This window comes from Alosa sapidissima, chromosome 23 (genome assembly GCF_018492685.1).
Source record: "Alosa sapidissima isolate fAloSap1 chromosome 23, fAloSap1.pri, whole genome shotgun sequence".
Classification (NCBI taxonomy): Eukaryota; Metazoa; Chordata; class Actinopteri; order Clupeiformes; family Clupeidae; genus Alosa; species Alosa sapidissima.
In genome coordinates, this window is record NC_055979.1 from 8,650,401 (window position 1) to 8,662,878 (window position 12,478).

A 12,478-nucleotide genomic window follows, 5' to 3' on the forward strand; every position below is an offset into this window, starting at 1 on the left:
TGACGCTACTGTACATTCACATGAGGTTTGACTGACTGACTCACCGCCATCGTCCACATGCGGTTTGACTGACGTATCAACAGTCAATGGAAAATGCCACCCTTATTATGTGCCTCTCCAAATCTCTTCATTTATCCGTCTATACGCTCTAGCTCCCCGTCCATTCATCCACCTTTATTCATCTCAGGGTCATTAGTTAATAGGTTATGGGACAGTGGTGTCGCCTGCTATTCCCTATAAATAGAGCCCCTTGGAAGGAATAATTCAAATCTGAAAGAAATAAATGAATCAATAATAAGAATGGCTGCAAAGCTTTATTCATTTGAATCACTTGGAAATGGGATGCCAGGATATCTAGGCAGGATTAGAGATTTATTTCAGTCTGCTCTCACATGACATCTCACATATGCATTACACACAACATGTGCCTGCTGCATTATAGTAGATAATAGTAATCTATGTTAATTATTATGATATACAGTGATAGCCAAAAGTGTTGGCACCCATGCTAAAGTTGACTGAAAAGAGGAATATAAAATCATCTTTTGGAAATTGATCTTAATGCCTTAAGTGAAAAATGAGGAAATATCTAACCTTTAAGGACACCATTTTTCTTAGTGAATGAATAATGTATCATAAATAAATAAATGTTCTTCCTTAAAATACAGGGGTCATATGTATTGCCACCCCTATGTTAAATTCCCATAGAGACAGGCAGATTTTTATTTTTAAAGGCCAGTTATTCCATGGATCCAGAATACTGTGCATCCTGATAAAGTTACCTTGGCCTTTGGAATTAAAATAGCCCCACATCATCACATACCCTTCACCATACCTAGAGATTGGCATGGTGTTATTTCAGTTAGCCTATTAGCTGGTTTGATGCTCATTGAGCTCAATGCAAAACTTTTGCGACATTTGACTTGCATCTGATGTCGCAATACATCGTACTTTCATAAAATCATGCAGCATATTCTACCTTGTCTGACATCGTTATTTGCAAAGCCAGTGCTGGATAAACATTAGCATGCGTGCGACAGAGGAAAGGTTATTTGGTGTTGCTTTAAAGCCAGGTTAAAAATCACGTGTACTTCTCTACACATTCAGTGGGATTCAGTGTGATGCTGAGGACACAATGTTTGACAAGAATAATCTTGGAGCATCTGAACTGTATGGTGTTCGGGTTTCTTATGGAGTCTCAGGACTGTGACTAAGTAACAGCAGTTCCTTCTGGTTTGAAGCTCTTGCTCGACGAGGCAACGTGACGTGCTGAGAGTCAAAATTGTTTACTCGACTAGTTAACGTTTTTTTGGGGGGCGGGGGATTTCACAGCATAGTAGGCTACATGTTTTTGGATAGTATTTCCTGAATGAGTGAGTAAAACGCATCTGAGTGGGTAGGAATCAAAATTCTTGCCATTTTCCCTATCCCGCTTTCGTTTGAAGACACGGTGTGCATTGGACTTGTTGTTGCTCTGTTGAAGATTTCCCCATCAAAGTTACCTGCCGCTCTAAAACACCATAAGCCAAATCAGAGATTTTGAGGGACAATGAGAGTTGGATAGAGTGAGAGTGAGGAGAGAGGGAGAGAGAGAGAGAGAGAGAGAGAGAGATGTAGTTCTCCGTAGCTGCATCAACGGGCCGGAGTCGAACAGAGCATCATTTCAGCACCAAGGATAGTTCTCAGAGTCTTTTGAAATCAGCTTCCTCGGACAGTTATGTTTAGGTAGTTCTTGAAGGACAAGAGTTTAAAGCGACTGAAACATCAATACCTCATTCATTGCGTTCCCAAACTAATCGATTTACTTGTCTTTAAACTTGTATCTGTGGTATTTCATGTCACCGCAGCCTTCAGCCTCGTCTGCACTGGCTATTTTATATTTGAAAGGCAACGGACATCAGTGGCTGTGGATCTCGGGAGTTTTTTGTTTTGCTGAAGTGGATCTCGATGTGTCTGTGAGAGACTACACATGTGCCATTACGCTCTATTTAAATACTAGTGCGACTCTAGTAAGCGCAATGCTGAGGTGGGCGCGTGTTTACCGCGTGTTTTTGCGTTTTGTCTCATTTGTCTTTTTCACGGGGATTTGCATTATTTGAGACCGAAATTGATTTGAAAACTTCTCTTGGTCAAGTTCACGAACGGAATACTGCTTCTTTGGACAATTCATTGATCTTGCCAGACACGTCAACGGCTTTTAAACTCGGTTATATTTCGATTCAAATGCCAGTATTAGGCGGTTTTCTATCTTTTGAAAATGTGACGAAAACAAATGGACATCTCCAATTTCGTTGCTTCGCACAAGTTTTAATCAACCGGAATGGTATTTACGGAAAATCAATCTTTCTACAGTGGGAATCCCAAACGTTGCCATCACTCAACTGTAATTTCGTAAATTCTGAATCACTAAATGCATAGATATGTCACTGCTGTACATCTTTTTCAAAATCACCCTGTGTTGGATTTATGTCGATGCTCAAGTAAGTGCAAATTTCTTTCCTCTTAACGACTTCACACATTAAAAGTAGCCTATTTTAGTTTTCATGACACATGGCAGCCTTTCACTCATACACTAGCCTACCATATCACAGGCTAGACGTGAACAAGACGTAAAGGTCATTTCCTGTGACATTAGCTTTCCAAAGAGCCTACATTGGCAAGAAAGAAAACGAATGGCTTCTCAGCTAGTGGACGGATCAGAAGGATCGGTCATTAACACTAGGTGGTTGGGTTAATTGGCTTTGTGGCCCTATTCTCGCGCCCCGGGTATGAGGTGTTGCAGTTTGCTGTAACATTGCTTGTGAGATTCAAGATCTATCTTGGATCTATAATCCCATTTTAATGAAGGGATTAGTTGTATAATTTGAAGTATTTGACAGATCAATCAGCTCAGTCAGCAATACATGTGACCGATCCGTCGAGAAGTGGTGTACAGAGAGAATTCTGGTGTCAAATATTCCTCTCTTATTTGTCATTATCACGAGTTTCACCAACGCACAACATGCTGCTAAACATTATAAACGAAACGCCAAACCCGTGTGTTCTTGCTGAATTTCTACAGCGGACTAGATGAAGCTCATTACAACGGGACAATATGTAATTTGCGCCTCCATTGACGCCCCGGGGAGCGCGCGCCTCTCTGTGCTACTGAAGTCTAAAAAGCCGTTTATTTTAGATCACTGATCCCTACATAATAATAATAACAGTGTGATTTCACACCGCGATACAGACTCAAATACGCGTGTCAAGGGACCTACCTTAAGTCTGTTAAAGCATTATAAAACAAACTCTAGCGGTATAAAAAACAATGCTTGGGGGTTGTTTGTGTGTGTACTGTATAAATATGTATTATTAGGAATGCATCAAACAGCTCACCCTAGATATGTGCAGGCAATTGCTATTCCATCCAACAAGGAAGCCTACCTGTGCTGTGCTTGTGAGTTTGTTTGTCTTGACTATCAATGATTCCTTCACAGTCTTTGGTAGGCAGTGCACAGAGGGTTGGCTGTGTAATAAGTCTGTATCGCCAGTTTGCCCCTCTGGTCAGCACTGTGTTGACCACAGGTGTCTTTTGCAGGTGGATGCGGACGGAAGCCTCACGGCCCAGGAGCAGATGTACCTGCTCTATGACGTCAAACTCCAGTGTCAGCACAACATCTCTGCACACAACCCCACTGGTCAGCCAATTTCCTTTTCCCTTTTGCTAGGTTATTCTCATGCAGGCGCCTCTCCAAAAATGGTCTGTTTGTCAGGAAGGGAAATAAACATGCTGGCAAATCAGGATTGCAGCAGAAATGTTTCAAATGAATAGAGGCCTTCCTCCACCACAACAACACTTCACTGCAGTTAAGTTTTTTTTTTCTAAGCAATAGACACTTTTAACAGACTTTGACAGACCTTTATAGTCTGGTTATGTAATATGAATATGTAATATGGGGAGCGGTTTGGGTCGCTCCAAACACAGTTTGCATGGAATTCCCCCCTTTGATATGAGGAGAGTGTGTGCAACCCAAACCCAAATGTGCCCCCCTCCCCCTCTGTGACCTGCTGATAAGGCTCTGCGCTATGGGCTGAGATTGGAAGCCAGATTGCTGCTTGACTGAGAGGGACTCACTGAGTTAGTGAGTGAGTGGATGAGTGGGAATTCACTGCAGAGCTGAATCAATTGCATAGGCAGCAAATCTTCTTGATACTGATATTCTCCTCCTCCTCCTCTCATCTCCTCTCTTCTCTCTCTTTTTCTCTTTCTTCCTCGCTCACCCTGCTGTCTCAGTCTCTCCCCTCATCGCTCACCCTCTCTCCTCCTACTTCTCTCTCTCTCTCTCTCTCTCTCTCTCTCTCTCTCTCTCCACCTACTTCTCTTCCTCTCTTACACACACACTTTCCCCACTCTCTCTTTCTCTCACTCTCTCTCTCACACAAACACTTCCCTCTCTTTCTCTCCCTCTCTCTTTATCTCCCCCCCTCTCTCCCTCTATCTCTCTTACAGACAGACACTTCCCTCTCTCTATCATTCTCTCTTTCTCTCTCCCTCTCTCTCTCTCTCTCTGTCTGAATCTGCGCCAGCTCTAAACTCCCCTCTCTGCTTCTGGGCGCCATCCCATTTTTAGCTCCTGCATTCATATAATCTTCCCAGTGTCTTCCCACTCCCCGCTACAGTCCTGCTCAGCTTCACGGATCAAAACAATCATATTTTCTCTGGTCCGTCTGCAATTTCGGTGCCTATTGAATAGACCGAGAGAGACAGAGAAAGAGAGAGAGAGAGAGAAAGAGAGAAGGGGTGCAGGAAAGTGCAGATGCTCCAAAAGGGCAGACTTTGTGACACGCAAAGCAGTAATTAATTTTTTAGTCCGGCTCCATCATCCACAGCCTTTTGGCTTCCATTGGCCGTACAGCTGTCCCCCTTTTCATTCTGAATAATTGCTTTATTTTTTCTCCACTCCGTGTTAATGGCGGGTTTGCAAAGTGCTTTTATTCTGTGGCTGGCGATGACACACCTCCTCTTCGGGAACATGTTTGTGTGTTGTTCCTGGAAACAGAGCAAACATCTGATGTCAGTAATGAATTTGGGGCTCGGCTTCCCCTCTGAGCCATCACCTGTTGATTCTTCATTAGGCCCACCGTATCCTGCCAGTCGTGTGCACACGGGTCATGTGATGCACCTTTGTTTGCCGGATAATGGAGCACGTCTGACGTCAGAAGGCACCAAAACTCAAGCCTAGCTCTGTTCTGTCAGGCGTAATATGTATGGGCATGCGTTCAAGGCGGCGTACCGAAAGTGATTCATTCTGGCGTGAGTCACTTGTGTCAAACTCGACAGTGTGTAAATATGCAATTAGCATTTCAAGCAGTGGCATTGTCAGACAGAGGCATGATGGGAGATAGTGAATTAATTACAGGCAAAACAAAGATCCCTACTCATTCAAATCCAGCGTTTCCGTTTCATGTTGCAATCTCTGAGCTCACACACCTCTGTTTCATCCCCCACACCTCTACTAAATCAGCCTCCTAGTAGGCCTGATTGACTATAATAATGAAACAGCTTTCAGAGCAGAAGTATTCTTACTGGGAGGATGGTGCACTGAAAACAACTTAAGTCTCAACATCTCCAAAACTAAGGAGATGGTAGTAGACTTGTGCAAAAATAGAAATAGGCTTTCACCTCTGATCATCACTGACCAAGCCGTAGAGTGGGTGAACAGTTTCAAGTTCCTAGTTACCACCATCTCCTTCAACCTCAAATGGGACATTAATGTTAACCATATTGTGAAGAAGTCTCACCAGGGTCTGTTCTTTCTTCGCCAACTGAGGGAATTCAAGGTGTCTTAGGCTGGGATGAGGGACTTCTACAGAGCTGTGATAGAGTGTTCTCACATTCACTATCACAGTCTGGTTTGGTAACTGCTCAGCCGCCGACAAGAGGGCGCTAAATAGGGTTGTGAGGACAGCAAAAATCATAAGGCTGGACCTCCCTGACATCAAGGACATATATAACACCCAACTGCTTAAAATGGGAGAGAAAATAGTCAGGGACCCCTCCCATCCTGCCAATGCCCTATTCCCCCCTCTTCCTTCATAGCGTGGAAAATCCAGACCCTGTTAATCTAGAAAGATTAAGGGTCTGGCCACGAATAATGAAAATGGCGCAACCTGAGGGGCGGCACCAAGCATGTATTTGAAAATCTCACTGCACGCTATTGGATAACACTACGACCAATGTTTACTGACTGATTCCGGACTTCAATGCAATTGGATAACACTGCGACCAATGTTTTCTGACTGATACGTTGCAGCGCTGTTGTCATCTATTTAACTCACCTCTGGCCCACCTATATCAGATACACCGATGTGATTGGTTCCTCACGATGCAAGGGGTAAAAGTAACGTGCATCATTACTCATTGCCAGAGTGTCTCGCAGAGACAATTCAAATTGTGCTTTCGCGACAACTCGGGATTTCCAGGGTACTCCCTTCAGGGAAAAAGTGTAAAAGCATCACAGCCTGAACTTCACGATTCCCCAACAGCATATATCCCCAGACAGTAAGAACCCTCAACACACATCATCCTACAGTATCTGATCTGCAGAGTACCTGCTTTCAACCCCCTCAGAGTCTGTTTTGAGGCACTTTAATGCTGTCTTACTGTATGTTCCGTCCGTCTGTACTGTATGAGCCTAAGCACTAAACCAAATTCCAGGTGATGTTCCATTGTACTGGCAATAAAGCATTGACTTGACTTGACTTGACTTGACTTGATTTGTATGCTTATTTATTTCCGGTGGGACGCTAACTGTGTTGTAACGACATCCTCTGTTATATTCTGAATATATTGTTTGCCAAATAATACAAATTTTAACACACGCATAAATCCTTCCTTATTGTAACATGCTGATTTCCTAGTGCAACACCCAACCTGGTCCGTGTAGACACTAATTATATTAACAATGCAGTATCAAGCTTTCTTATATCTATGCTTTCATGCACGTAGCCTATTAAATGTGCGGTGGTATAGTGTGCTGGCTAAGGAGCTGGGCTAGCATGCAGTGCAGTAGGCAGAAAAGTTGTGCATTAGAATTCGGACTGCAACCACTGTGCCCTTGAAGCAAGGCATGTAATCCCGAGTTGTTCTGGGGTGAATGGCCTTTGTAAAAATTGACATAAGTAAGTCGCTTTGGATAAAAATGGAGGAGTCAAGTTTGCAGAAAGGTTGCAGGCTAGAGGACTCTGTTTCTCTGGGATCCTTTTATCCAAATGGAGGGAAGGATGGTGGCAGTTTTGAGGGGGGGAGAAAAGCTGTAGTGAAATTGGCTGATAGTTCCTACTGCCGGGTGATCTGAAAAGTCATTGTGCTCAGTGTCTTTCAGAGGATTCAGGGTCACAGAATTCCTCTATTGCGGATCGGATCAATGAGCAGGTTTCAAAGGAGCGCTGCCCTTTCCTCACTCGTGCACTCAGAGGGTCGATGACTCCTTGGGCTGCCACTTACCGCCGGGCAGCACAAAGGTGTCAGATCAATGAGCCTCGGACAGGAAGCTGTACCGAGGAGGCGAGTGGGTGTCCCCGAATACGCCCATGGCTCTCAAACTCGCCCTGCCAGCCATTGATCAGAAACGATTCAGCTTTACTTCCCCTCAATTTAACCAAACACGTGGGATCCACTTGTTTGTCTGATTTTTCCATGTCTCTCTGTGCTGGGGGTAGAGGGGTGGCCTTGAGGTTTTAATATGGGCTGATTGTATTTATTGTTGGTTTCATTTTGATAACAAACTTACAAGTCTGTCTCTCTCTCTCTCTCTCTCTCTTTCCCTCTGTCTCTCTCTCTCTCTTTATTTATTTATTTATTTTTGTGTGTTGTGCTTTTTAAACATTTGTTCATCATTGATTGATTGAAGTTTTGTGCTGCTGTGCATCGCAATAAAGTACAATTCAAAATCTTTCTCTCTCTCTCTCTCTCTCTCTCTCTCTCTCTCTCTCTCTCTCTTTCCCTCTGTCTGTCTCTCTCTCCTGTCTCCAAACCCAGATGATGTCTGTCCTCCCAGCTGGGACGGGCTCATCTGTTGGCCCCAAGGCTTCCCAGGTCTGGTCACTAAGATCCCCTGCCCCAGCTATGTGTACGACTTCAACCATAATGGTGCGTAAAGCGTAACATTTGAAGAGTTCGGTTCCAAAAGGCTACATTTCCTTTTTGTAAAAACATTAAAAAGTCAGGCTATTGTGTATTTCAGGTAATATCAATCAAATTGCAGTTGTGTTGTTTTGATTGAGTAAAGATAAATCAAATAACAATACCCAATTACAGTTCTACTGAAATAACTTGGAAAACAAAAAAACTAAAATATTTGTGAAAATTCATTAAAATGGTGGATATGGCGTTTTGGAACCAAACTCTTTATTTATACCTTCTTACGGGTTATGTAATGTATCATTTTGAAGCCATAAAGCACCACTCAAGTAAGATTTGAAAATAGTAAATGATGTATAATGCCATAAAGGAGTGATAGAATGATTAAATATCATATTTCACGCTGTTCCTTAAGGTTTCCGAATAGGGTATGTAACATTGGTTGGGCTGAAAATGGCCCGTGTGCTGTTCTATGCGGCATAGGAAATAGCCCTAGAATGAAATGAGAGGTTTATTTTCTGATATCTTCAGGGACAGTATTTTTCCTAGTTTTAAGCTCTGACCACTTGGTAATATTTCTTAAATGTCTTTTATTAGGATTCGCCTACAGGAAATGTGATAACAATGGCTCCTGGCTCTTCGTGGAGGCCTTGAATAGGACTTGGTCCAACTACTCTGACTGCTTGAGATTTCTCCAGCCTGGCAACGAACGGGGGAAAGTAAGTCCCTCACCAAAAGGACACATCTGTGTTGACAAATAGCAGTTAGTTTAGGGAGAGTCGAACTGACCTCAGCGAGAAGCAAAAGCATTTTCTTGTGTGATCTGTGCATTCTGTGACACCTACACACTCATCACACCTCTCCCAAGAAAGTTTGTGTATGTTTGTGTGTGTGTGTGTGTGTGTGTGTTTGTGTCTGTGAATGTCTATGTGCCTCTGTGTGCGTGTGTGTGTGTGTGTGAGGGCCTCTGTGTGTGTTTATGTACAATTTAATCTGTACATTGACTTGCACACACACACACACACACACACACACACACACACACACACACACTCATGCCAGTGTCCCCACTCTTTGTCCAGAGGGACTTCTTCGATCGGCTGTATGTGATGTACACTGTGGGCTACGCTGTGTCCTTCACCTCCCTGCTCATCGCTATCTTCATTATTGCCTACTTCAGGTGAGTACACACACACTCTGACACAAACACACTGACAGAAACACACAGACACACACACTGACACAAACACACACTAACAGAAACACACACACTCTGACAGAAACACACAGACACACACACACTGACACAAACACACACTAACACAAACACACACACTCTGACAGAAACTCGCAGACACACACACACTGACACAAACACATACACAAACAAACACACACACACACACACGCACACACACACTGACAGAAACACACACTAACACAAACACACACACAAACACACACGGTGATGTGATGCACTTCTCCAGATGCACTTCTCCATCTGTCTCTATGATTCATCCTCCTCATCCTCTCGGCTCCATATTTGAATGCAATTAACAACATCGCTATGGAAACCCAAAGAGTTTCCGAGGGGGCACGCCCCGGATATGGCCAGAGGGACGAGGTCGCCTGGTTCAACGGAGGCGTCTTTCACGGGCCAGACAGTTCATGCCGTGAAATGACATTGTTTGGAGATAACACGGGGCTTTCAGCGAGACGTAAAACGCTGCATATTCAAAAGGAATCTGCACTGGCTGGAGTCCAGCATCCTAAATGGTCCTTAATTTCAGCGTAGCTGCCAAGCCAAGCTGCCTGCCTAAGGTTCTAGAGAGATGGGTTCCAACAAAACCCCCTGCTCCCCACCACAACCCCCCCCCCACACACACACACACAGAAACACACACACACACACACTGCTCCTTTTTGATCTCACATGAACACATACATGCCAATGTATGTATATAGCTTTGGCAAAGGATAAAACACACACACACACACGCACGCATACATAATCATATTTAATGTTTTGGACCATGTTAACCCCCCCCCCCCGCCTCTCTCTCTCTCTCTCTCACACTCACACACACACACACACACACACACACAGTATTTGAGCAAACACAGTTTATCCACCTCTGAAATTTCAGTGCGTACACACAAACACACACACACACACACACACACAAACACACACACACACTATGCACTTCACACACATATTCCCTCTTTGTCCTTTATTCCTGAGAAAGGAAAAGTTGCTCTGCTGATTGTCTGCCCAGGTGTCTGCACTGCACCCACATGTCTCTCTCTCTCTCTCTCACACACACACACACACACACACACACACACACATTCCTTGTATTTCACAGTGTTGTTTACGTGTTCTGTACACATGCCCAGACGTCTGCACTCCACTCACGTCTCTTTCTCTGTGTCTTACACACACACACACACAGTGTTTACCTGCTCTGCTGGATCCTTTCCCAGGCGTCTGCACTGTACTAGGAACTACATCCACATGCACCTGTTTGTGTCGTTCATGCTGCGGGCCGTCATCATCTTCATTAAGGACCGCGTGGTGCATGCCAACGGGGGGCTGCCTGAGTTCGACACAGCCCTCATGGACAACCTCAAGACCATCTCCATGGTACCCCTGGACAAGTCACAGTATGTAAGTACTAAGTAGCACGATGCAATGCAACTCCACTACAGCACACGCCGCACACTGCAACGCACACCTGCAACGAGCGCCCTGACACACACCGCAACACACAGCAGAACACACACACCACAATGCACACTGCAACACCCACATCAACATACTTTGCAATGAAAACGATGATGCACAATGCAACACAGTGTGACACACACTCACACACACACACACACACACACACACACACACACACACACACACACACACACACACACACATATCACAGGGGCCAGCAGTCAAGAGGAGCCCACAGCAGATGATTATGTCTCTCCTCAGCTAATTATTTTTCTCTGTTCTTTTAATTCAATCCCATTCAAAGTACTTTATTCACATTATTCACATGACCATTTAAAAAGACATAGCACTGCCAAAGGATAAAACATACAGTGCAGAAATGTAGAAAACAGCAAAATAAATATGGGTTAAAGCAACTTATCTGCTCCTTTATAAAGTAGGCTGCATTGAACTGGCAAAGTGTATGAATTGTGCTATATAAATAAACTTGTCTCGCCTTGCCCCAGAAATATCGCACACTGGGGCTCAGTATAGACTGCTTACACAACCGTCCAAGCTTACGCCACTGTCGAGGCACAAACCTAGGAATAAACATTCCATCGCCATGACTACTGGACTAATTAAATCTCCGTCTGCTCATCTGCTCTACTCATTTGATTGGTGGTGTGTGGTCTGTGTTGTTGTGTGTTGTTGTCGTCTCAATCAGACTGGGTGTAAGATCACGGTCCTGCTCTTCATCTACTTCCTCACGACCAACTACTACTGGATCCTGGTGGAAGGCCTCTACCTGCACTGCCTCATCTTCATGGCCTTCATCTCCGACTCCAAGTACCTGTGGGGGTTCACCCTCATTGGATGGGGTAAGTCCTCTGCCCTGTCTCCATGCAAACATATCCTAATACCCTCTAACCCCCCCCCCAACCCCGCTGGAACACCTACTTTTTGTCATTCTCCTCCATCTCAGTTATGTTCCTCCTCTTCCTCCTTCTCTTTGATTGGTTGGGATGAATCCTTTGCCTCCTCTTCCTTCTTTTTGATTGGTTGGGATTAATCCTATTCCTCCTCCTTCTTTGATTGGTTAAGGTGAATCCTAATTCCTGTTCCATTGAACTGATAGTATGATTTCTCCTCCCTCATAAACCTTCATACGCTGAGCGGTATAGACTCACTCAAGGCTGCTCATAGGAGACTAGGGGTTAATGACAGGCATTGCAGATGGCCTTGATTAAAGTGCATTTGCACTGACCTTTGCTAGATCCAATCTAGCTCATGCCCTAGTCACACGTACGCAGTGGAGTCTTCGACATTGGCGCTTCTCATTTACTTTTCATGAGCATGATGATTTGCATGATGAACAGAATTGTGGCATCGAGTCAAAAAATACCAATCAAATTGCAGTTATGCTAATGAGCAAAGACGGTTCTCAAAGTATGGTCCGTAATTGCAGATAAACATCATTTGTTTGGCTTTCTTATGCTTGGATTTTGTGAAAGTTAGCTAGAAATAGACACAGTTCATTCTAAAAACGCTGTTATTGTAGCAAGCTTTGACTGATGCGTAGGTCTCACTGGGAAGTCATGGGAAGGAGAGTTTTTTGTGCAGTTTGTATTTGTTAGAAATTGAAT

At 44.1% G+C, this 12,478-nt stretch overlaps 1 protein-coding gene across 1 annotated transcript in view; it reads left to right on the forward strand.

The window, feature by feature from the left end:
- The first annotated feature begins 1,651 nt into the window (after nt 1-1,651).
- The window catches only part of pth2rb (parathyroid hormone 2 receptor b), a 56,171-nt gene continuing 45,344 nt past the window's right edge, over nt 1,652-12,478 (forward strand). The window contains exons 1-7 of the mRNA XM_042081399.1: nt 1,652-2,480; nt 3,578-3,677; nt 8,021-8,131; nt 8,720-8,841; nt 9,205-9,302; nt 10,610-10,793; nt 11,560-11,713. Of these exons, the coding sequence (XP_041937333.1) occupies nt 2,421-2,480; nt 3,578-3,677; nt 8,021-8,131; nt 8,720-8,841; nt 9,205-9,302; nt 10,610-10,793; nt 11,560-11,713 (829 nt within the window). The 5' untranslated portion in view covers nt 1,652-2,420. The remainder of the gene's footprint in view (nt 2,481-3,577; nt 3,678-8,020; nt 8,132-8,719; nt 8,842-9,204; nt 9,303-10,609; nt 10,794-11,559; nt 11,714-12,478) is intronic.